We start from the raw sequence: 25916 nt of genomic DNA, 5'->3' as shown, positions 1-25916 counted from the left end.
GGGGCAGTAAAATGCTTAATGATTTTTATATGTACAAATCATTTTCATTACAAAAATTTTTTCCACAGGAGAATGCAGCAGAGAAAGGATCACATTTCATGTTTCTCCTTCATCTGTCCTAACATTAAATGGTATGGAGACACATATGCATGCTCTGAAATACTACAAAAAGCCAGAAACACTTTGAAAAATGAAGAAGTTCTTATGTGATCTCTATCTTAGACCTCCTACCTTCTTTCCAGGATTTCCCCGGACACCATGATCACCATTTTCTCCAAGACACTTACAAATAACCTTACAGCATTTTCTCTCTGCAACAGTATCCTGAAAAATTACAAGAAACATTCCATTTACATATACTAATCATAAACAAAGACTGATTTCCCCTGCCTTTTATTTATATCACAGAAGGACTTACAAGATTTCTCTGCAAAATGTTTGCAATATCTGCAAACCCAACGCTCAGAGGTTCGTTGTATCCAAACCCTCTGCCAAACTCTATTTCCCAAAATTCAGTCAAGTTCTGTGTATTGTCCAGGCCAACTAGCAGAAGTGCATCAAGACCTTCAACATAAGAACAAATTTAAATTAGTGGATATCTGAAACATACAATTTAACCAACAATATAAACTTGAATAGCAGCAATCCTCTGGAAGACTTACATTTTATGTCTTCCATACAATATGTTAAAAGAAATCAAGCTATTGAGAAAAATGCGCAAGAGAAAAAACCACAGCAATAATTTTCCAATTGACTTTTCTCCCCAGCTGTCACACCAGAATGTTACTCAATGCCCAAACACAAGTTCAAACCTGCTTTTTCCTAGTGAAGTCAGAGTTGTATCTAACTTCTGGAGCTGTTCTCATCAGTGAGAAGGGTCTATCCTGAATTGCTCCAGCTGTTGGAGCTGGACTCCAGAAAATAGAACCTCTCCACCCCTAGGCATGTCTGGCATCATCTGCCATATAGTGACAAGTCAACATGTACACTGCTTCACATGGAGAAGCAAATACTCTCCCAGGGACTCCTGGGCAATTCCACATTAGCATGGAAAGGCAGTGTTAAGCAGAAAAGTTGCAGTGGGGAAGCTGTACCTCAGGCCTGTGATAGTAGGAGGCAGGAACGTCAAAGTGGTACTGTCATACCTTTAAAGCGAAGTGAGTCTGCTGCTTTCTTCAGGTCTTCCAGTGAATCATCCAGCCCATCTGAAAATACTAACAGAACCTGGCAGGAAAGGGTGTAATGACAAGTCAATTGCAAAGAAATGCAAAGCTCAGTCTTTGTAAGAATTACAGCTCACATTGAGAAATGGCTATGAGATGGTCAAATTGCACTACACTGTGATAGACCTGAAATGTGTGCTGGAAAATGGTAGTGAGGAACAATGAGAACAGAACACAAAAGCCTCTCTTCCCTGATAGCACTTCCATTTGAGGGATTTTTCTTGCTGAATATAGCATAGCTGTTATATTATATCTATCAGCTTAACATGTGAGGTAAGAGACAAATTCTTTTTTAACTTACCCCCTGAAAAACTTTCTCTGATGTCTGAAGAGTTCTCTTATACATGAATGTGGAGAAGAATGAAGAGCAAATTCTCCCATTTCTGCAAGAGCAGCTCCTGTTGGCTGTCAACTGAGCCACACCAGGAAGTGCATCCTCTCTGGGTCTAATCCTCCCCCATGCAGATATTTATGTCCTTTTGTCCTTCCACATAGGTAGGTCATCACCCTTCTCTGTTCTCTGCCCTATCTTTCCTTCTTAAGACATAAGGTTTAGCTCACTTCAGGATGCTAATAATTTGGATATGCATTGGATACCTTTCCATCATTTCAGGCCAAAGAGTTACAGTTAAGTTTCATCCAGTATGGAGGAAAAGCACAGTTTCTTAGTTCCCCTTCAAGCTGCCAGTCTCTTCCCATTTCTCTCCTCATATTTTCTCTTCAAACCAACAGAGGAGTTCTCAGGTCCCACTCACAGAGTGGATTAGTTTGCCCAGAAAGAAGCTGCACAAGTAAATTGTGTCCTATCACCAATGGCAATGACTTAAACTCCTCCTAAACTCTCTGACCAGCAAGTACACAAGGACAATTAGAGCTTTTTCCCTCCCACCCTTATTTTACATTCCCTATGCAAGGCACAGCTTCGATCAATGCAAAACCTGTCACTTTGGTTAAGGTAAATTTTTCCACATGTGACAAAAGCAAATGAAGTGACCGCCACACCAAACATCCCACTTCTGTACTAAAGCAGTTAGGAGACAAGAATTTAAGCTGGAACTAACTGGTAAGTTACCAAAAATACAATATGGAGGCATTGGTACAAATTCTATGCTTGCTCAAACACTGTGTGATACAGTGGAGAGCTGGACCATGGATGGGTAAACTCATCACAGATTGTTAGAGACAACGCTGTAGGCCTGGGTTTGGTTGTTTTTTTATGTTCTTTCCATTTTGAAAACATGGGGAACAGGGAATGTGGGGTGTTACTGTGGGTGTTATATGTAAATATATGTAAAGATACGTTATTATGTTTACGAAGCATTTGTTTATATCAAGCTCTTGTTGGAACACATCCATTGTTGAAAATGCTGGAATTAGGTCCAACTTTTTTGCTGCTAACATATAACAAAGAAAAGAAGAAATTCAACCAACAGATAATCATGGTCCCTGGTGAGTTTTATAACTAATAATCTTTACAGAACAAGCATGTTATTGCTTAGGATCCTAGGAAGATTAAATTGTGATTTCATGTGCATTCTAAAGTCTTGTACTTTCAATTTGTACATAAACAGTGTCAGAGAAGAATATTAATCCACTGGTAAAGTGCTGAGATATGCAGCATATTTGTTTACAATAATAATAATAATGCCTAAGCAGAAAGAAGCCTTTCTTGATGCTGATCTCCAGAACTGGCAATTAGGAGGAAAAAAAGCACTGCTTTTACTTTTATGTCAAACAAGTTCTTTCTCTGAGACTCAAAACAAGCAAAACCTTATGTGGTCATGTTCCCTGTTCAGACATTTTAAGAAATCTTTGGGAAAAAACTCATTAAATGTGCACTACATTGGTGCAACTTAAATTGGTAAATCAAACACACCTACGCAAATGCTGTAAAAAATAGAATGCCAACTTTCATCTGATAGCAGAGGAGTTTGTAATATGGCTTCCTCACTCCATGCCAGATTAAAATTGGCATTTCATAAAAGCAAAAATAAAGTTGGAAGAGGAAACCCCTTATGTATATAGCAAGAGCTAACCAGTCCTTCTTTAGTAGGAAGGTCTCCCTTCATGGAGACCTTAGAAGTGCTGGTATTCAAACAGCAACTACAGGACATACTCCGTGCTTTACACAGTCAGTGCCTCATCAAGAATAAACTGTAAAGGCATTGGCCCTGAAGCACACCAATGAGATCTGAATTTCTTGAACTCAAGTTGAAAGAATACCCATTCGTTTCAGGAGAGATTAGATGAAGCTTTATGCTTCTCCCCTCACTTCACTTCAAGATGGATAAATTCTGCATCTAGGCAGAATTTCCTGATCATCAGTTATCTGTAAGTAGAACTCAGCTTTGTGTTTTGAAATTATTTGACAAGTTAATGACATGAATAAATTTCTGTAAGCAAATTTCTCAGATGACCTTTTTCTGTGACTTCTGTTTCGATCCGTCACTATTCTGGAGAAAGATACAGAATCAGGAATAAGAAAGTAGTTTCCTTTTAGGAATAAGAGTTCCTGAAAGAAAACTACTTTCCACTCCCCAAAGTACAATAATTCCGTGGTAGATATAAGAAGGTTATCTGTAGGAATACTCATCACATGTATTAAGCTAAAAGTTCTGGGTACCATCTCACTACAGGAGTGCCTAGGGAACTGGAATTGATATATCAGGCTATATCAGGTCAACAAAATAATGAGAGGTTCTGTATAAACTTAAGAAAAGACAATGGTGACTGAGCACTAGCATTGGCTGTCTGGAGACATTGAGGAGTCTCCATTCTTGGAGATACACAAAAGCCATCAGGACATGGCCTTGGACAGCCTGCTTTAGTTGACCTTACTTCAGCAGAGGGACTGAAGAAGGTGACTTCCAGGGATTCCTTCTAATCTCTACCTTTCTGTGATTCTGTTGATTAGGATCATCTATTCCTGAACTTCTTTTTGTCTTCCTGGACTACTCAGCATCAGAGTCTGTAAATATTACACTGCCTAATTTTTCCAAGATATATGTTCATACCATTAAGTTACCTTAACTTTAGCAGAAGTCACATTAAAGAAGTTCTCCTCAAGTGCCTGCAAAAAGTCTGCATTCATGTAGGTGTCCACAGTGGTCTGTGCACCTAAGAACTTCTGGATGATCGCTTCATTATAGTCGTCAAAACCAGAGTCAAAGATTAATTGTTTGTTCCGTGCCAATACTTGGAACTTGAACCCAATTTCGACTGGAGCATCGCAGCTGGCATTTGGCAGTGACTTCATCTGGAGGAGAAGTCTGGGGAGGAATGCTTGCAGTCTCTGTTTCAGGAGCATTGTGGCTGCTGGCTGCACACTTCTTGAAATATCAATTGCTATAGAAAGATCTATATTGCATTCTGAAAAAAGAAAAGGAAACGGGAGACTATAAACATACATGCTTTGTGATCTTCTTTTTTGTCAGAATCATGGAACAAAATTCAACATAGTAGATTTAAAGCCAGAAGAATCGGTAAGATAGATTTTCCATACATGTAAAACGTCATCAACCCACAGGTGGTCATATGAACTTGCAAATACTAAATTACTCGACACCTGCACATTCCCAAACTGCAAAACTGTCTGTTCTCCAACTGCCCAGTGCCCTCAAAGGGATTAATCTTGAAAATGTCTCTATGAGTTTTGCTACCAACTGGGAATGTACCACACAAATTCTATTTGTGAAGGGAACCTAAATGACTGACTGTGCTTTGTAACTTTGTCACAAGAGCAGGTGATACATGCAAACATAGAACGGACCATAGAAACAAACATGAGAGAGAGAGGCAGCATTGCCTACATGAAATGTCATAACCATTGTGAAAAACAGCTGCTGTAAGGTGATGGCTACCTCAGCTAAAGAATTGCTTGCATTTTTCCTTGTAATAACAGCTAATAGTGTGATGTGGTTAATTCCTCCCCCTGTCCCAATCATCTCGCCCTCATTAAAACCTCAGCTAAACCACACGTTTTTTTTCTTCTCTATCTTGATTATTAATTTCTCATGTTGAATTTTATTCTGTGATTCTAGATGCATTATTATTCATTGTTGTACCTCTGCAAGGAAGTCAGAGGCATGCAATTTTAGCTTTATAACAGCACTCTACTTAATTTTATTCTCTTTTCACTCATTGACTCTGAAACACTTAGCAATCACAAGATTGCTTTCTGTGTTCACTAGTTTGGGCTTGTTCCTATTATTCCACATAATTTTTCTGGGTTTTCTCTCTCTCATGGAAGAGATAAATGTGTTCAGTTCTTTAACCAAATACTTCTAGAAATAATTTCATCTCAGAGGGACCAACATTATGTTTCAATATGTTCACTTGTGGTACAAACTGCCCCCTAGAGGGTGCGATCTGCCAGAAAGCAGTGTGAAAATCTTTGAGTGTAAAAGGTCCCATTGAACAAGATTTTATGGCTAAAAAAATCTGACATTCAGACCTCAGAGCAACACCAAAAATCTATGTCTCTTATCTTTTCAGCTCACAACAAAACAATCAGTTAAATATATCTGTACATGCATACAAGTCTACACATACATGTGAACACAAATCTAATGGATATGTCTTCCAGTATGTGTTGTTGTACAGGACACACAGTGTGTGTTCACAACGAGATTCTTCTAAGACTTGGGTCTTTTTAGCCACACAGTTTGGAGGTAGTGTGAAGGGGAAGCATGAACTCAACAGTTTTGCCCTGACAATTGGTCATCCACACTGCTCAGCTCTTTAAACGTTCTCTGTCAAGTCCTCATTGCACCAGCAAGAACAACAAAACAGCAGTAAATAGTTCACTTTTTGTGTTACTATGTTGTGCATGGGAATGTGTAAAACATCTACTGGTGGGTATCCTATACCTTGTTGATAATCTTCATTTATTTTCAGGAATAAACCTCTCTGTGTTGCCAAACTTTTTTCTCACCACCTGTTCTCCTACATACATCCACATTGTTAAACTATTCTATCTTACTGCTGCAAAGATATCTTTTTTTCTGCTGCCAACATGCTGTCCCTGAAATGCAATTCTTTAAATTGAAAAATCTGTCAGTTTAAGAGAAGGTGACTGGAGACAAGGGAATTAATACATTTATTACAGGAAAGAAGGTCAGTGAATATATTAAAACAGATGACAGGACAAGATAAAACAGGCTTCACAGAAAGCTGATCTTCATTTTATGAGACAAATTTATGCAGATCTTAGCAACAAATATGTGCATCACTGAGATGAAACCCAATATGCTTTCCTTAACTTCTCTCTCTCTAAACAAGCGTGTACCTGTGTATATATCTATAAAGTTTACTGCTGTATCTCCCATTAAATCTCCCTGTTCCCTGCCATGAAACACCAGGAGGTGCTACTGTGTCAGCTACGGTCATACTGGTCCATGGCAGAGCACTCCCTTTCCTCAGCAGCCCTCTCTCTCTGCCTGCAGGAGCCAGGGAATGCTTTTTCATCTGGGAGTCTGCTCAGCTCTTGATGGGATAAAGAGTGGGTGGAAGTACAGAGCTTATACTGAATCAGACCCAGCTGTCCTCTCTGCAAACTACCTGAGCAGATACAATTCACACAAGGTTGCTTCTGCCTTTAGGAAGAAAAGTTCAGCTCTTCATTTTGGCCCCCAAATGAAGAGCTGGCAAACACCAGCCTGTCAAACACGAGCCAGTTTTGGGGTGTTCAAGATCTCACTAGCCTAGGACGTTCAGCTGTTGTTACAAAACACCTTGGACAAGCAGTGTGGTCATCCCAGTATTCCTTTCTCAGTAAGTTTCCGATTACAAAGGGAACAAAACCTGGAGAACTGGGTTGGATCAATTTTATGGCATAACAAGGAGAACAAACATGCAAAATATCACATCTATGTGAACATAACACACAGGAAAACAACAAGGAGCTTGAAAGGACAGTCACAGTCCCTATAAGGATAAGCAAAGAGAGAAGAAATGCTCTAGAACTGTCTTATCTTGCCATACCCAACCAATGTCATGCACTTACACCAGTCAGAAGAGATCAGCTTTTTGATTTGTCATGCACTCCATTTTCCTTTTTTGCAACTTAACAAACACATCTACAGTATTATCAAACTACACAGCTGGCATGAATATGTAATGTTAAAGAGCAACTGTGTTTGTTCTGTACTTCAGTCTTCCCACATGATAAGGCAACTGGTAATGCAGCACCAAGTTAGAATAAACTCAGACCCAAAACCAGCATGTGATATTTGATAAAAGTTGCTATGTTAACTGAGGCATCACTGAACTTTTATTTTCTCTGGGGTTGGCAGCCTCTCAGGCTGTGTGGCATCCAATCCACTGTTCCTATCTAAAAGATGTAGTAAGAGATACCTCTTTCTGTTTCTCATCTAGGAAAAACTTCTGGGTAGCACTTTACTATTACCATGGATTTGTTATTCACATCTTGCCAATACCTCCTACAAATCCATGGATGGATTTTCTGACACACTCGCTGCACAGTGGCTCTATGAGGCTTCAGTTTTGTTGACAGACAGTGGCTGCTGACAATCCCACTGAAGCAGTATGGTCAGCTGGAGATGGCAAAGCAATGTTTCTAGGAGGTTCTTTTTAAAGTATCACTGAATTGCCTATTTCCCTCTTGTTTATTAAGATACCTGCTGGGGGTATCTGCTCTGGCTCCCTTCAGACACTAAGGAACTATGAGGGCTTAATGTGAAGCACTGTCTTACTTCAGAAGTTATTTACCATAGGAAGGAGTGTAGTGGCTCTTGACTGAAGTAAAGTACTAACTGCGAATTTTAAATGTGGGCAGTACTCTTTGGTAAAACAATTGCACTGCTGTGCAGTTAGATCAGGTACTTTTATCAGGGACTGCAGAAAACTGTATAGATATTTGTCATTATACACCCAACAAAAGGTTTGTTCCTTACCCTGACCAGGGAGATATTTGCATTAACAGACCTGAATGACATTATTTTTGATGGTTTTCAGTGCATCAAGATTTTTCACTGTGAACTCTCCCTGCATCAACTATTAAAAACAGTTCTCAAGGGGGATTTTATCATCCTTATGTTAGCTTCAAAGACATAGATCCCACTGCTCCTTAAAGCCGTTGCTGCATCCTCTACCATCTCAGCAGAGTGCTCACTGAAAAAGGCTTGGAACAAGCCTCTTTTTGGCTACCAGCACTTGCTGTGAAGTGATTGTCTAGCACTGGAGACTCTGCCCTGTTTTGGTGCCTTCTTCTTTGTAATGTAATTTTTGTATCTTCTATAAGGAATCATTTTTGTTATAAAAAGTGTTCAACAAGAATTCAGTGTATGTCACAACACTGTGCTGAATCACACCAACACAGATTTTGTCCTCCCATTGATCATTGTGCGTGATCATGAAGTTCTTTGTCCCTATACTCCAGAATCCATCTACCAGGAAAATTATGTCTGTCATGGAAGCTTTCCTGCTGACTGAAGAAATATGTTGTAAATTTCCTCTCTCCTTAAAGGTTGTGTAATCTAATGGAAAAGTAATTTTGAATCCTAATTGCTTTTCAGAATCCAAGACCTATTGGCCTTTTGCAGAAAAAGCCTTCCATCTATTCTGCTAATTTGTTGTCACCCGCTAGTTCCTTTTCCCCTGATTAGCATACAGAGGGTCAGAAGATACATCCTTCTGCAACACCATTCATGGGAAAAGGAGAGGTGCTGAAATCCACAACACCATTTTCATTCACGGTCTGCTCAGAACTTATCTGCAGTTAATGCATATTAAACACTCCTGTATGTGAGACACAACCATTGGAATATGTTGGCCTGCTCTCAAGAGTGCAAAGGAAAAGTCAGTCATGCACTTTGAGCTCCATTCTGCATGCATACATTACTAATCAATATTTATTTTCTGAGTGGGAAAAAAATAAGTTCACATTAACATAAGGAGTACTAAGCATATTTCTTTGTAGTAGGTGTGAAACTCATGTGTTTCCACAAATTCCAGAAGCATATAACACTAGCAGAGCATGGAAGGAACAGTCATTATTTCCTCAAATCGACAGTCATGCAGAAAATATCCTGCAACTGGGCAGAACTCTTCTCAAACAGATCTTCCAGAAGACCTGACTACCAAAATGGAACTGCTAAATACTGTGACTTATCTTGCTCTTGGCAGTCTTACAACTGTAAGAGATTTATATTACTTTTGCAAATATGAAACTTTAGCATGCATGTACAAACAAAATGTAATGAGCTGTTCCATTAATTTTTGCATTTTTTAGGAAAACTATCCTAGTGTAGTTATAAGTTTCATAAAAACTGACCACATTATCCCTAATTATAATTAATAGTTAGAAAAAATATTCTTCAATTCTTCATCTCTCTCTGACATTGGGTGCAAACGTAAAAAAGAATATTACAATTAACTTGAAAAGTAATTTCTTTAGTGTATTACCAGACTCCTCTGCCTCTGTAGAGAATGTGAAAATGTAGAGAAGAAGAAGTGGTTTCCAGACATCCATTTTGAAAACCTTCCTAGGGAAAAAAAAAAATCAAAGCAAAAGATATAAGAAATACAGAGCATAATTCCCTAAAAAAGAGACTTTTAATTGTGGAGGAATGGGATAAGTGCATTTTATTAACAACATGCAGGCTTTCTAGCTGTATGCAATTTAAAGCAGCACTTTAAATTCATAATTTTTCCCCTTAGTTTTTAACATACAGGCTTTGAACACAGAGCTGTAGGAGTTTGACACTGATGTACAGCATATAACGAAAAGGAACTGTTAAATGCTTTGCTCTCACAATCATGCTTTGTTCTGATTCACACAGCTATATTTACCATGATCTAAAATTCAACTAAAAGCAAGATATTCACAGTGCAAGAGTAATGGGAGTTATGCCTTTAAGATTCCCTTCTAGCCATGAAATTTCCCATCCCCACATCAATTTAAAGGAAAGCTTGGTGGTGTTATCTATATATGATACACATAGATAAGAACAAGCACTCATTTACAAATGAAATACACCAGTGGGCCAGTAATAAAGACAGTTGTCATAGAAAAAATGGAAATACAGTATAAAAATCTCCCAAAAGCCAAAATTCAATGCTGTGGATAATGGGAATGAAAATCTCAGAAAATACAAAATTAAGGCATGCTGAGCTTAAACACACTAAACAAATGAGAACAAAACAGCTTTGAATAGCTTTCTATTCTAGGACACAAGCACACTTGATTCTGACTTTAACAACTCATTGCACTGTTTATTCTGTGTCTTATATCTGCAAAGACAACTTAGTAGAAAGACTACAGCTGGTCTAACATTACAGCACGGGCCTCAGTCCAGGTTCTTAGGGTAACAGCATGTAATATTACCCTGGGTCTTGAAAATAACAAAAGGCAATGAATAGAAATTATCTAATTCAATCTATATTCTAACCTCAGGCAAGAGCAAAATTTCATTTCCAAGTATTGCCACACCAAGCTGCACTGAAGTTCTTGAAGAGTTCTTTGCAACCCTTAGGGGGAAAAGCACCACATTTCCTATATCTCAAGGCATTTATCAGATACTGGCACATTTCACTTTTATTACAACTGCAGTAACACAGAAATTCCTGCTGCAACTGAAGTCCCTATGCAACCAAAGAGGTTCTAGGTATTATGTAGTCCTCAACAGGAACAGACAGCAATGCTGGGGTTGGTGCATTGAGAAAACCTCCTTCATGCCTCTGCACACCACAATTTTCTTCCATAAGCATTACTAACATAAAGGAAACTGTTTTGTAACATTTTGCATGCTATGTCCGTAATTAATTTTTATCTTGGATTTAATTAATTTTTCTGCCTACATTCCTGAGAGTTAATGAATCTCTTAAGAGTTCCCCTTGATCACTTTGACAGAGATTTAATCCTGTTATCTATTTTCACTACTACACCTAATTATATGAGCTTATTTTTTAGATGTTAATAAGCTAAAACTTTATACTGAGAGACAACTAAATATTTTAATGGTAGTGCCAAAAAATAATAATGATTTCTAATTTGCATTACTGTGTTACACAGTTCCTGCTTTGATAGCACAGTTATTATGCCAGAGCAGCATTAACACCTTGAACTCTCTTGTTTGAATAAATTGCACACAGATCTACAGACCCAGCTAGATATGTACATACTCAAAGGCAGATAAGTAAGTTGCTGCCAGTATTTCCAAAGCCTCCAATTAGTGTTTTGCTCTAGAAATTTCCATGACTATGAGTATGTGAAAAACTCAAGAGCACCAAATAGCAGCAAGCTTCTAAAGTATATGCGGCTGCTCACACTCAGATGAGTAAAATACAGTTGGTGTTTTAGCAAGGGGCTAGACTTTCCTCAAATTTGTAAATATTCAGATATCATACCAAAATCTAGCTCTTGCCATCATAATATATAAAATAATCTGCGACTGTTTAGCCATGCATCTATTTCCATGCCTCCCCACAGCTGTGGTCTCTGCCTCCTTCAGCTTCTTCCAGCCCCACGACTCAAGAATGTTCCTTTAGAATGTTCCCAATTCTTCAGGTCAGATACCCAAGACCTGAAAAATCTCTCCCACTCTTCCTAAACAGTGCATGCAGATGGGAACCTATTTACCACTTGCTTTGGTTTTCCCTTAATTAGTCCCTACTGACATCAGGCAGCTTCTTTAAATATACAGAAGCACTGCAATTTAGAAACATGTGCAGACTGATTTTCCTACTTGTGCTATTTATTTTGCTTTATCTTCACGTACAAAATTCTAATCATGCACTACAAGCTGCACAGACAGAGGTGCTTTAGGCCCTCTGTGTGTATTCTTCATTATTTACTAATGCAAAATGAAAAGTAATTTAATGGAAAATTCAAATCATACTGCTCATAGATACTATGGATCAAACCTAAATAAACTCTCTCAGAAACATGCAGTGCTACAGAGCATTACACTGGCAATATCTTAATTTTAAAATTTATTTGAATGTAAAATAATATATACAAGGTCTTAGCATAAGGTTCTTATACATGCACATCTGTAGTTGCTTATATAAATATATATATTAAGCATAATTATGCAAGATGCTAAGGCAGCAATTCTTCAAAATCTAAGACACCTTTCCACTTTAATTCTGTACTAGGAGATAAAAGTTGAAAATTATTGAAAGTCCTTAGAAAATATAAAAAGTATAAAATAATACAGATTTTAAAGCTCATTTTACTGCCAGCATTTTTACATATTTGTTCCCAGATATACACATACATATATAAATCTCAAAGGAAGAAAAATATCAACAGTACTCCTGAGTCCTTTAAATACTTCACAAAGATTACTTGCCCATATATTTTATTTTTCTTTTTTAACTAACTAATGTCCCACTCTTATCTTCAGCTGCTTCAATGTTTTAGGCAGGTAAAAAAGGATTTCTGTAGATTTTTGCTGCCAGAGCCAAATGCACTCTCAAATGTTAATATGCTTCTTAAGCACGCTGTCAAAAGCATGGAGATCTTGAAGCAACATCTCTTTTTCACATATGATTTATAAGCATCTTGCATACAGGATTCTCCCTGCACACCTGACTGGGAATATTTTCCTTTTTGTGTTGATATACACTAACAGAAGGAACATAATTTTCCTTCTTTTAACTTAAACTCCCATCTCTACCAGTGCAAATAAATGCGATCACATAGTTTTCTTCCACCTACTGAAGTACTCCAGTTAGATTACTTAAACTTCTACATGCTGATTTCATTCCTTCTGAAGTCTTTGAAATAAGATCAAGTCCTGGAATACAGGGGAGAGAAAGCTTCAACTTACATGCCCCATTTAGTTATTTCTTTCCTCCACCATCTCCTTTTCTCTCAGTAAAGCAAATTTAAAGTCTGGTTTTAAACTGCAGAATTTCCTGGTTTCACCAAACAGTATAAGAGGAGGAGTCCATCCCACCCTACAACTCTCCTCATATATCCACGTATTGAACTTTAAACACTGAGAAATCATAGAACCAGAAGAAAGATAAATGTTGCTGTAAGCATAAGGCAAAATACTTTCTAGGTGCCAGCTCTTTATGTAAAGGAAGAAATATTTTTTTTTAGTTATCTCCTCTCTACAGCCACATATTTTTTCCTACAAGTACATTCTCTTTTTGTTAGCACTGAAATGTCTCAGGAAGAAAGTTGCTGCTTTACTCATTGCAGGTTTCCCAGAGAAAAAGGAGTTTCCTAATGATTCCAAGTATAATCACAGGGCCAGGCATTGATTCAAGCAAGGAGACCCTGGGTGACTTACCTGAGTTAAAGAAGTCAGTGTGAACAACATGAGGATCAATATGGTTCAAGGAATGGTTTTGCTTAGAAGGACATGCAGACACAGCTGGAAAGGACGTGGCCACCAGGACAGGAACACCCCCACAGACAGATGTAAGTACAGACAAGCACACCACCAGTCCATGAGGAGTCTACACCCAGTCTTACAAGGAAAACTGACTGACACTAAATATCAGTTTCATTTACTATCAAAATCAGTGTCTGCCTGTCTGTGAGCAAATGGGATGGATGTTTACTTGCCAATTTCATTTTAAAGAATGAAGAGACAAAATGATTTTCCATTGCAGTATTTGGTGCACCTTTTATAAGCCTATTGCATATTTTTCCATATCTGAGTAAAGCCTAGTAATTAGCACGTTATGAGCCTGTGAGTTATTTCCTTATCATTCATATTTCTATATTCCTGATGGTTTAAACAGAACAAATTGCAATAAGCACACATTAACAAAATTTTATAAGTAGACCCTGGCATCCTGGCAGTCTCAAACGGTTCTTAACCTACCATGAAATGAAAAATAAAATTACAGTTTCTCTCGTCAGTCCAGAAGATCCCTCAAAAACAAATCTTCTGTCAGAGAGCCCAGCTGTTTTTGACATCTCCATATCTGAAGTAACCATAACATATACCATATATATAACCATAACCATAGTGTCTCCTGAAGTTAAATGTGTTGCATGTATCAAGTACATATGTATATTCCCTTAGGATCAGGACAATTCCTTGAGAAGTCCTGAGCATCCTCTAAAAAATCTTTCTCTATTTTACACCTTTCCTTTGCTCAGCATGAGCAACCTGCAGCTCCCATAATGCATGATAATGAGACAGGCAGAGCTGTCCTTGCTGCCTGCCAGGTGTCAGAAGTAAAAACTCTGTAAGACTCAGATAACAAATTTTCTCAGTAAGACTCAGATAACAAATATGTTCCTTGCCCCAACTCCCAGTACTTTGCTTTTGGGAAATCTTCACTGAAGTGTCTGTGGTTTTTCCTCATAAAGCTATTTTTAACACAGAATAAAATGAAACAAATGGCTGAAAAGCTCATGAGTTGAAAATTAAATCTAACCAGAATACTTACAACATCTAAGACCACAGTTAGCTATTCTGAGAGCCTGATAAGCTTTCACTTCCTCACATTGAACACTCTGTAATTAGCTATTTACTAATCACACCTTAATTTAAACTACTATATTCAGTTGAAATTAATTAAAGCTTGCCTCTAAATGTATGAATTCAACTAGACTATCCCAAGTTGTCAGCAATGAACATAACTATACACATTACTATGGCTTTAAACACTCATGTTTTAGTTTCCTCTAGAAAGAGGTCGAGCTGAAGGTTGACCTTTCGCCTTTCATCCCAGATGGGGGAAAGAATTTTAAAACCAAACCCATTAAATGGAGCCATGAAACTTAAGAGTCTTTAAATCTTGAGTTAAATGAGTTCTTACTTAGCCATGACTCATTTTAACCCAGAACTAGTTCACTTTCAAACTCCTAAACACTCTGTTCTTTGCCCTCAATAAAAGAAGAGCAGAAGCCTCATACGACAATTTGCGACTGGAACCAATAACGTGTATATACATAGTTCACAGCAAGGTAATGTATCTCCAACTAAGGGATTTGTTAAAAGGGGTAAAGGAGGCCAAAAGAGCTGCTTCATATGGATGAGCAGTTTTCCCACATCAGAAAGTTCTCATGGAACTAGACATTTGTTATTGTTTCTCTCTCTCTTTTCTATCTGTTCTGGCCTTAGACTTACTTTGTTGTAGTAGCATGTCAGTGCCAAAGAAATATCATGGCAGCGCCACAGATCAAGTTTGTTTACATGCAGAAAAGAGTATAAAAGTGATCAATAAAAAGCATTAAAGCAGGAAACCAAAAGCATTTCACAGACCTTGTAAAATGGGTCAGCTAAACCTGGAGGATGATACAAGTAACTTTTCATATCCTTGCTAGTCCCTTTGACTGAAAAGTAGACAAATGTCAACAGCATAAATGCAAAACCTTACCCACATGTGCTTCACTGACTCATTGAGTAGAGGATATTAAGTGAACTAAACACAAACATTTCATTCATGAAAGCAGCTTCTCAAAGCCAAAAGCTCTTAAGAAAACCGGCAGATGTGACTCTCCTACTTCCAGGAATATTGAGTGGGAAAGCATCCTATCCAAAGGAGTAAGTACTCAAATTCATCTGGAACAAATTAATTTCATAACAATTCTTGTTTTAGAATAAAAAAAGTATAAGTCCCCTCATGCTAAACGACCACAAAGTGGGGGATTTAAAATTGAGGACAACAGTTTGTATGCAGCATTACACAATTTTTAAACCATCAATTATTCACTAACATATCCTAGATGTACCTTTGAGATAGCATTCTAAAAATAGGAGCTTCCTGGTGGTGGCAAGATGCAGATTCTTGCTTCATGAAAACTTAATGCTAGAAAAATCTTATCTTGCAATAGTCAATAGGAGTAAAACTTCTGCCAACATACTTGCTTAAAAGCCCAACTAATTATCCCCTCATTTCTAGTACTGCAAATTATGCATTTTTACCAGAATCTACCACTTTTGATGGCAGGAAAACATGAAGCTAGGTAGAATCAAGACTTTTGCTTGTGAATATCTTCACAAGACTACAATATCACCCATAATTAGTTCAAGGCTCACGTTGTCTTGTCAAATGAAACATCTTTGTAAAATGAACAAAGCAAAGAGACATCCGCGTTTCTGAAGCATCCTGATATTATTACTAGGTGCATATTTTACTTTGAATCATTTGGAATAAATTTTGTTTATCCAAAGGCTCTTTTCTTATTCATTGACATGAAGGAGATTTGTTTGACTGAATGATACTGTATTTGGAAGAATTATGTAAATGATTGTATGCAAGCCAATTAGAGCTGAGAAACTTTGTGGCAATCATCTTTAAAACTGCAGCTGTTGTAAAACCAATGAAAATTAAACAGCATGTTTTATATATTGCCACATGGAGAGAATAATCCATAATAAATTCTGCAAAGCAAGTGTGGAAATCTGACACTTTCTCGGATGTCTGCATGCCTATAAAGGTAACTTAGAAAATGTGTTTTGTGACACTCACCATGCACTAAAGTCACAATGCACCAGATAAAATGTAAGCTCATCCATATACAAACATTCATTAATAATCCTCAGAGATCTGCTATCTCACTATAGCAGATCTTGAAAAACAGTTTTGTGAGCAGCTAAGAAACTTAAAAATGTAACTTCGGAAATCAATGTAGTACGGAATCAAAATAAGACCAAAATTCCAATTTTTCCCCAAAGGTAAATAAATTTAAATACAATTTGGCACCTCTGAAGTGTTGCATTTTCTCAAAAATCAGCGTTCTCCAATTTATTTTTTTTAATGCTATAATAATAAGCTTTTAAATGCTGAAATTAGCTACATCATACTTGCAAAATGAGTGTTTGTCATACATGATTAGTCAGTACTACATAGAACTATTTTGGCAGATGAAAGAATATCACTTGAATCTCCAAACTACTGCTGAAGCTGTTGGGTTCTCTTCCTTCAAAGCCTTGTCTCTGATGTTCCAATCCAGCAAGAATTGTGCACATAAACTCTTTCACCACATTTTTTATAATGACAATGCCCACTGAAATTCACTTTATGCACACTGAATAACCTACATAGAAAATGTATTTTGAGATAACATACAATTAATAATAGTCATGGAATTTGGCCTCTACAGCATCATCTACAAAAAGAACCTTCTGTTTCCCTAGGACCACACAAAAGAAAACAAGTATAGCATCAATGTTTTTTCCCTGAGCACTACTAACATTTCCTGGACAGTGTTTCAGTTCAAGACTACCATATGCCTCTAATTATTTACTGATTAGAGTTCTTGCATGAGCCATTATGCTTCTACATTCTAATTTTGCTTCGGAAGGTTGTAGGTTCAGTTCAGATGTAAAAGGGCTTCTAAACAAATGCTTTTACTTTGTCTGGTGTCAGAAAAACTAAAAATAAGTGGAATCTTGCACACTATCCTGCACAACATACAGATAATTTAGCTGCAGTTTGGTTTTATTTTTAAAACATGCTAATTACTTCCAAGCACTACAACCTGACCTCCTGGGATCCTCTGAAAATTGACAAGTGGGTCAAAATACCACCCAGAGACATTGGCCTCAACAGACAGTAAAGTTCTCTTCAATGAGAGGGAGACAGCAACCACTATGTCACCAAATTTATCTGGAGTCATTGTAGGCAAGAAAAATGCTTCTTCATGTTACAGAAATGTTTGAGATGTCTCAAACTTAAATGGGAAAAAAACAAAAACAAACACGCTGAAAGCTCAATTGCCCACATCTGAGACATTGGGTTTTCTGTTCCCTTCAGGAGGGAGTCTCATCCATCTTTTTTTCTTTATGGAAGCAGTTTTGATGCAGGGAGTAGAGCAACTTAACCTCAGGGACACCCCAGGTAAGATGAATCATTATCTTTGTAATTGTTCATTTCCACTTGTAGAGCCTCACACCTATTGTGCAAGGGCATCTGGAAAGGGAGGGACAGAAGGCAAGAACACCTGGAAAAGATGGGATTTTTGCACATTCAGGTTCCTTAGCTGGTCTGAAACCTGATCTTCTCTTAAGGGGCATTTAAGTGGGCAATTTCCCAGTCCCTACCTTTAGACTCTGGAATTGGGTGACATGACTGGAGCACTTGCTAGTGAGGACTGAAGGAAAAAATGCTGTCGAGTATGTCAGTTTTGTACGTGTCAGTCACAGACAGGTCCCCTGTTTCCCACTGATCAGGCAGGGTGCAGTCTCTTTCTCTTCCTTTTTTGTCCTAAGTACCTAAGAAAAACTATTTGTTATTTTTAATTTCCCTAGCCAGGTTCAGTTCCAGATGTGCCCTGACTTACCTGATTCCTTCCATGCACCATGACTTTTTCTCTTCAGTATTTCATTTTATTTTCAATTTGCTTTAACCTTCAGCTGCGCCATCAGTTTTTTTGTTATTGTTGTTATTTCCCCAGGAAACACCTTCTAAGTATCATACAGTCTCAAAACCCATACAATTTTTGTTCTGTTTTATAGCAATCAGGTGTCTCAGGAAAGACAGGCAGCAACTTGGCTTTTTTCCCCCAATTTATTTCCTATTCTACATATCCCTTGGGATACAAATCAACAAAGAACCATGGACTTCATTAGCACAGTTTATAGTAGATAAGGATCTGGTGTACAGATGGGGCTTTTATTCCAACCTCTCCAGTAATGTCTTTCCTTAGAAGGAAAAGGGAAAGCTAATGCACTTGGACTGCCCAGCACAGGCAATGACCACCTATTGTAAGAGTGACTCTACAGGTCACACTGCTTCAAGATACAAGAGAGATATTTTGCTTTATTTCCAGTGAAAGATAGATTTAGTAGGAAAGTCCATCCCTTCTGAACACAGTAACTGGAAAAGATGCAAAAGCTAAACTAGGATGAGCTAATAATGCCATGGTATGCAAGGCTAAACTGGAACAGAGATCATATGAATAACGATTCGTGTGGATCTATCCCTGCTCAAGCACAAGGAGCTCTATATAGTATGGACTACATCACACCAACTAATGGGGCAATTGCACCATTTGGGATGGTTTTAGGGATGTAGTGGCTTTAATTCTATTTTTTTTTTAACCTTTTACTGAAAAACTGATTTCCAGCATCAAATACTGTAATGTTTTGCTAGTCTCTCCTACATTTTGGGGTAGGGAGCCCAATGGTCAGAAAATGAGACAGACACTGCTGAATGTTTCCCTGATCCATCATTCAAACTAAACCTACTTCCAGAACATCTGGAAAAGCTTCTGGATCATCCTGATCCTGTAGCACATTCACATGATGACAGTAGACAGGTAGTGTACTTAATCCTGTACAGATAAAAAAAATCCTCATTTCCTAGGAAGGCAGAAATTCTTCATAAAAACAAATTTTAAAAGCCTGACTTTCAAAACTTCTTACAAATATCTCAGGCTTAGCTTACAACCCTTCAGTGACATCCCATGGCTCCATAATAGTTCCAGCAGTGAACACATGCTGGCAGAGAACACTGGCAGAACTGAGGAACACAAATGTCTACATGTAGAAAACTGGGTAGCTGGCATTGCTATGGGATGATCTAACCCATTAGCTGGTAACACCAGACTCATTTATCCTCCCAAATAAACCTAATACAAAATACTGCCTGTTACAGGATACTTACATCTGTTTGTATACAGGCTTGCATCCATGTCAAGGATGCCAGATTTAAATAAAAGGATGGAATGGATGTGGAAAATAAAATTACAAGAAACTAGGCAGGGATTAGTGAAGTTAAGGAGCAGGGTCAGAGGAGCAGCAGCAGCTGCTGGAAAAATTGATTCCTACCCTTCCTAACACAGACAAGCTACCATGCCAAGAGGTCAATGCCTTAGGTAGCCACCTGTTTCAAGGGAAAAAAATAAAAGACAGTCTCTTAGTTTAAGAAGCCTGGAGCCATCACATGAATATCATTACAGGGAGCTTCATACTTGCATTGCAGAAGCCAGCAAGAGGTTAATCAATTCCATGTATTAATAAAGTTGACATTTTCTTACAAAGAAAAACTATTAAAATGCTCAGTCAAAACTGAGGACTAAACCCATTCCAGTCTAATCAATCACTGCATCTGTATACCTTTTCAAAATTTAATGCAAGATCAGTCTTTATTCCTTAATAAACTCAAAGCACAATATCATTTTCCAGGTCAAAAGAAACCACTGTATAATTTATTCTCTCATGATGAATAGCAGAGCTTTTAACTAGGTCTCTTGGGAACCTGTTTTGGGGTTTTTTTTCTGGTACTGGGAACATTAAGGTACTTCATAAATGGAAACAAACTGGAGAGGTAGAGGGAAAGAAATAGACAGGCTTACCTCATTGTAGCTGAGGGTAGCTTTTGAGCACAATACAGTTTTTGTGTCATTATTTTTAAAGGGATCAGACTCAGGCTTATGGTGAAAACTCCACTGTCCCAGCATGCCACCCTTGCATCATTCGTTCTTTATTTCAGTGGCTTAAATCCTCATCATGTCTTCAGGGTGTTGATCTGAGTGTGTGTGTACTGTCTAGAAGAACACATAGTGAGCTTTAAATAGGCTCTATTTCTGTTTCATTAGTTTTGTGACCTACTACAGATATTGAAAATTCTGAGTATTTAAAAACAGGCAATGCAAAAATAGTAAAACCTCTAAAGTTTTAACACCCAAAGGAAATAATATAAACTTTAAGGCTATAGATTCTGCATGATCTCTACACTCCTGGCTTTTGACACAGGTCATTACTGAACTCAATCCTTGCTGTGGCAGTTTTGGTATTGAGTGAAAATTACTTGGATTTCAATCAGAGGACACAGGAAGAAAATCCTCAAATACACCCCCAGCTTCCATGGAAATATGTTTTCCTCCTGTGGCAAACATCAGTTTTCATACAAAAGAAAGGAAATTAGAACATCTGGCAAAGTGAACTCTGCTATGTTCCTAAGAATGGAGAGTTCATTGAGATCTGTTTAACTGGAATACTTCCCACTTGGCTGGTACATAAAGATGAGATCAGATTAATAAAATATGCACAGTTGCACCCCTTTACTACTTCTCTTGATTTCCCTTAATTACTTCATAACACATATCATTGTCCATTAAACATTTGTTTTGTTTGGGGTTTACTTCTGTTCTTGTGACATATTGTTTGGTTTTGAAGATTTTGATCTATTGAAGAGCCTAACTTCATTGCAGGGATCATATGAGACACAGAAAGAAGCAGCAATGTTTGCATTTGGCAACACAGACCCTTCAAGCCCATGTATTTCTTTTCCTGCTTTTTTCTCTCATATGATCAAATACTCATGTCTCCATTGAAGTAAAATAACAGTGTTTTCAGAGATCAGCAATAACTTTGCAGATTCATCCAGGCACAAAGCAGGATAAAAAGGATAAATGAAAGGTATGGAAAGATATCCAAACATAAAGTGACTATGCAGACTACTGGAAAAAAATAGACAAGTGAGTGCAGATATGATGGGCGTTTATAAAGCCATGAGCAACTTGGAGACAGTGGCTCTTCAGCAAAAGGACAGGATATCAGCTGAAGCTAGATGCTGGCAGATTCACAGCAAGCAGAATGGAGGCTCAAGTACTGGGTGCTTAAATTGTGGAATGCTTTGCAGCAAGGTGCTGGTATTGCTAAAACATCAGATATGCACAAAGAGCCAATGAATTGAAAGTAAATTAATCAGAAGGCATTGAAAACCCACCTTTTATCTCTAGAAATCTCTGATCCTAGATCATTACTACATTTCTGCTGGGTTCTTTTACTCTTCTCTCACACAGACTTTCAGGGATAGTGCAAAAATTATTCTAAAAAAAATTTATGAACCAAGGATTGGCACAATTTTTTGATGAAAATTTTCTCTTCATACAGAACACAAGGATTCCTCTTGGGACTCAAGTTAAAGATCATTGCAGAGAGCCTGAAGTTAAGCTCTAACAACAGGATCCACTTTAAAAAAAGTGTATGCACGTCACTTGTAAAATACAGCAGAAAGACGATTTCCTGCAAGACACACTGGGGACTTTTTGCCCAAAAAGGTTATAATTTCCAGGCTGCTCCAGTTCCAGTTCTAAGCTCCTTCTTTGTTTCTAGGCAGCAAAACAGTCAAAGATGTTCAGCTACCAATACTGTTGGAGGTCTAGTTCTGTTTTCCAGACAGTGCTCACTGCCAACTCCCTTGCCTGCAGTACTTTAAAAATAAATAAAGCACAGGAATTGTCTTACCTCTGAGGGACATTTTCATATCATTATGCTGTTCACTTGTCTGAGGCAGACACAATTTAGTTAAAAAACAAATACCTTATTGCCTTTTGACCTTGAAAAATTCAATGTATAAGTAAAACATAATAAAAATGAGACCATCACATGCAAAGCCACTACTGTGTGGAAAGGTTATAGGATATGACAGCCAGATCGGAAGTGACATTTCCAGGTCATGGTTTTCTGTCCTTAGTTCTTTCTGATTGTACTCAGCCATTTTATTTTGGTAGCTCAGAGCAGACATGCTGCAGCAATGCAGATTATAAAACCCACTACATGCTAGACTTTATTCAGTATTGTTTTATCACACAGTTAAATTCTGTACAATGGTCTCACAGGACTAAAGGGAGACTCTGTGCAGAAGGAAAAAAAAATTAGGTTTGCATTTGAAAAATTGACTAGATTTTTGGTGTGCTATTTTTTTATTAATATCTGGAGAGTTTTGGTCAGGTTAAGAGATTCACATGCAGTGTGACTACACTTTTCTCTTGTTCCAGCTGCACAAACACTTATCCCCATGAGCAACTTAATCCTAGTGAAATTTTCAAGGGTAAAGTAAAAGTTTAGGATTTGCAATAACTGAATGAGGCCCATCATTACATACACATTGGTCTCCTCAGGACTTCAATGTCATTATTTTTTTCTGCTGCATTCCTATGCAAAATAAATGGCATTATCTTAGCACTCATCATGGAATCTGCCTGCTGCCTGCCTAATAAGTGCTTAGAACAATGTTTCTGGCCTCCTTTAAAAATGAAAACTCAAACAAAAAATGTAATTTGATGATTGATGAAATCATGTCATTTGACTTAAAAATTGAAAAAAACTGTAGTAAAAACTGGCTTGACTGAGTACAAGTGTATTTATGCACACAGGGAAAGATTGGAGAAAGCTGAAGATGTACACTTGGTATCTACTCCAAATGCTATCAAATTTGTTCTCTGCATCAATTTATGAGGGAAAATTTTCTCAGAAAAGTGACAATTACCAAGATGGGTCAAAACTGTCTCGGAGCAATTGTACTCCATCTTACAATTACAATTATTCTGAGCTCTTTTTCCTCATTCCTTCATGTAAATTTCCCCATTCCTTCATACACATTTGTTCTTTTCACCTAGATTACATAGATTAAGGACATGAAAATGTTTTTACCACAAAGCTATCTCCAAAATTCAGTCAGATGTCATTAGAACAGTAATGAAGTTCATTCAGGAAGGAAAAGGTTCTTCGAGCATCCAGTATCTTTCTCACCTGGAAGATAGTTATAAAGAATATGGTTATTTGATGAAATCCTGCAAGAATGTACTTTAATGAAGAAGCATTACTTTAATTAAAGCAAAATTTCAGTTTTTAATTAGAGTAAGCACATCAAGCAAAATAATTGAATTTTTACAGACCAACTTCATTAGCAGTATTGGCAGGAGGATAAACTACTCAGTCCTGTATCAAACCATCTTACTTAAAAGCCACAGAAACCATTAGTGTGATCCCAAGAATTTCCCCAAATAATCAGCCTCCCACAGTCCACTGAGCTGACCTTGTTAATCAAGTCCAATGGATGTGAATGTTCTTCAAACTTTCACCATTGTTGGGCATTTCCATACTAGGATGAAAGTTGAAATTTAACCCACTTTGATATATCTGTATTTATTAGAACTGTTAAACTTGCTAACAAATCAGAGAGTGCAATCAGAACCTGAGTACAATGTGAGATTTGGGGGGTGGGTGGGGGTGTGTAGATTGTAGTCAAAAGAGACCAATCATGCACCTGAAAGACACTTGAGAAAGTCTCAAACAAGGGAATGATATGCAAACAAAATTACTGTTAGGGAAGGTCAAGTACAAAGTCAAGGAACAGTTGCCCCATGTACATTACCCTCTAAAAGACAATATGTACAAAGCAGTTTTACCTTCTCACTGATCTCACTATTTAGTATTGCTTTCACACAGTACTTGACACAGCACAGCTGATACACATCAAGTTCAGAAATTTAATTTTGCTGGTAAAATGGCAAAAAATATGTTCTTACATGAACCTGCTTCCAACAGGAGAAGACAAGACTCTTAAACCTTCATGAGAGCAGTAGCCACAGGAACATACAAACTGTACATGAAGGACAACCCACAGGAGCCATCAGTGGTTTCTGACGTATGTCTCCTTGATCAGCAACATGGATCTTCAACAAGGGCAGCCAGATTCAGCAATTGCCAGCTGAGGCAGTAGGGATTGTTTCCTTCTGCAGCTGTGGATTTAGCTTAGCCCAGGGTACACCCTCTGCAAAAAGAAGAGGGTAACCCTAGAAAGGGAACTTGAAATCCATGTATCCTCAATAAAAAAAAAACCTTCCAACAGATTTTCAATTGTGCCTTACATATGTAATATCAAGCAGTAACTAACCCAGTCCAACTGACTGCCTCAGTTTTACTAAGTTGCCTGTTAAAAAATTTGAGGAGGAAAATCTTTATTTGGAAAAATCTCTTCTTCCTCCTCAAGCTCATCTCTTTATGAATACACTGGGCTATAAAGAACTGGGTTCTAGTAGTGGTGGGGGGGTTGCAGGAGTGGTCTCAGTGAAAAGAGTTATGGGGCTGCTTGTGTCAAAAACAGCTGAACCAGCAATGGACCCACAGCACAATGAAGGCGAGACAGACAAAGTTTGTTACACCTCTCCAAAAAATATTTTTAAAAAGGGCAGAAAAATCTAACAGTGAGAGTACCAGTATAAGGTGAGCAACAAGTTCATGACATGCCATCAAGTGCATGGACATGCACCAAAGCTTGCCCAAGAGATACCCATTGAAATTGCAAGATTTGGTTTCCCTTCCCCCAAGGAAATGAAAACAGAATCTTGTGAAACAGAAAAGAAAGCTTAGAAACAATCTGGAATGGAGATAGGATCAAATGAAACGCAATTGAAAAAAACCAAAAAAACCCAGAAAATTGGGAGATTAAGTGCCTTCAAAAAATGGTTTCTGAGGAAATGAGGTGCAGTGCAAAGGACCAAAAGAGGCCAAAACTAACCTCACAGATGTTGCAAAAGCAGGGGAAAAAATCAAGGAGGAAGACAACTTGGAGGGGAAGATATGAAGGACATGGCATGGATATTTAAAAAGAAAAAAAAAAAGAATCTTCGGTGAAGGGAAAGCCATGAAAAAGCATGGCATACCATCAAGTGCAGGGACGTGCACCAAAGCTTGCCCAAATTGATCCCCATTGAAATCACAAGATTTTGTTTCCCTTCCCCAAAGGAAATAAAACAGAAAAGAAAGGCTTACAAACACTCTTACAAGGAGATGGGATCAAATGAAATGCAATTTAAAAAAACCCAAAAACCCCCAGAAAATCAGGAGATTTAGTGCCTTCAAAAAATGGTCTCTGAGGAACTGAGCGGCAGTGCAAAGGACCAAACCAGGCCAGAACGAACCTCACAGATGTTGCAAAAGCAGGGGAAAAAATCAGAGAGGAAGACACAACTTGGAGGGGAAGATAGCAGACACATGGCATGGATACTTTAAAAAAAAA

The 25916-nt window shown here is 37.8% G+C and overlaps 1 protein-coding gene across 1 annotated transcript in view; it reads right to left on the bottom strand.

The window, feature by feature from the left end:
• The window catches only part of COL6A6 (collagen type VI alpha 6 chain), a 67405-nt gene that overhangs the window by 32124 nt on the left and 9365 nt on the right, over positions 1-25916 (bottom strand). Inside the window, 6 exon segments of the mRNA XM_054274063.1 lie at positions 232-324; positions 419-564; positions 1146-1224; positions 4249-4592; positions 8138-8234; positions 8237-8354. Of these exon segments, the coding sequence (XP_054130038.1) occupies positions 232-324; positions 419-564; positions 1146-1224; positions 4249-4592; positions 8138-8234; positions 8237-8354 (877 nt within the window).

The sequence above is a fragment of the Melozone crissalis genome, unplaced genomic scaffold, assembly GCF_028551555.1.
Source record: "Melozone crissalis strain CALT ecotype California unplaced genomic scaffold, PUWL_Pcris_2 ptg000016l_1, whole genome shotgun sequence".
Taxonomy (NCBI): domain Eukaryota; kingdom Metazoa; phylum Chordata; class Aves; order Passeriformes; family Passerellidae; genus Melozone; species Melozone crissalis.
This window is presented reverse-complemented; position numbering and strand designations above follow the sequence as displayed.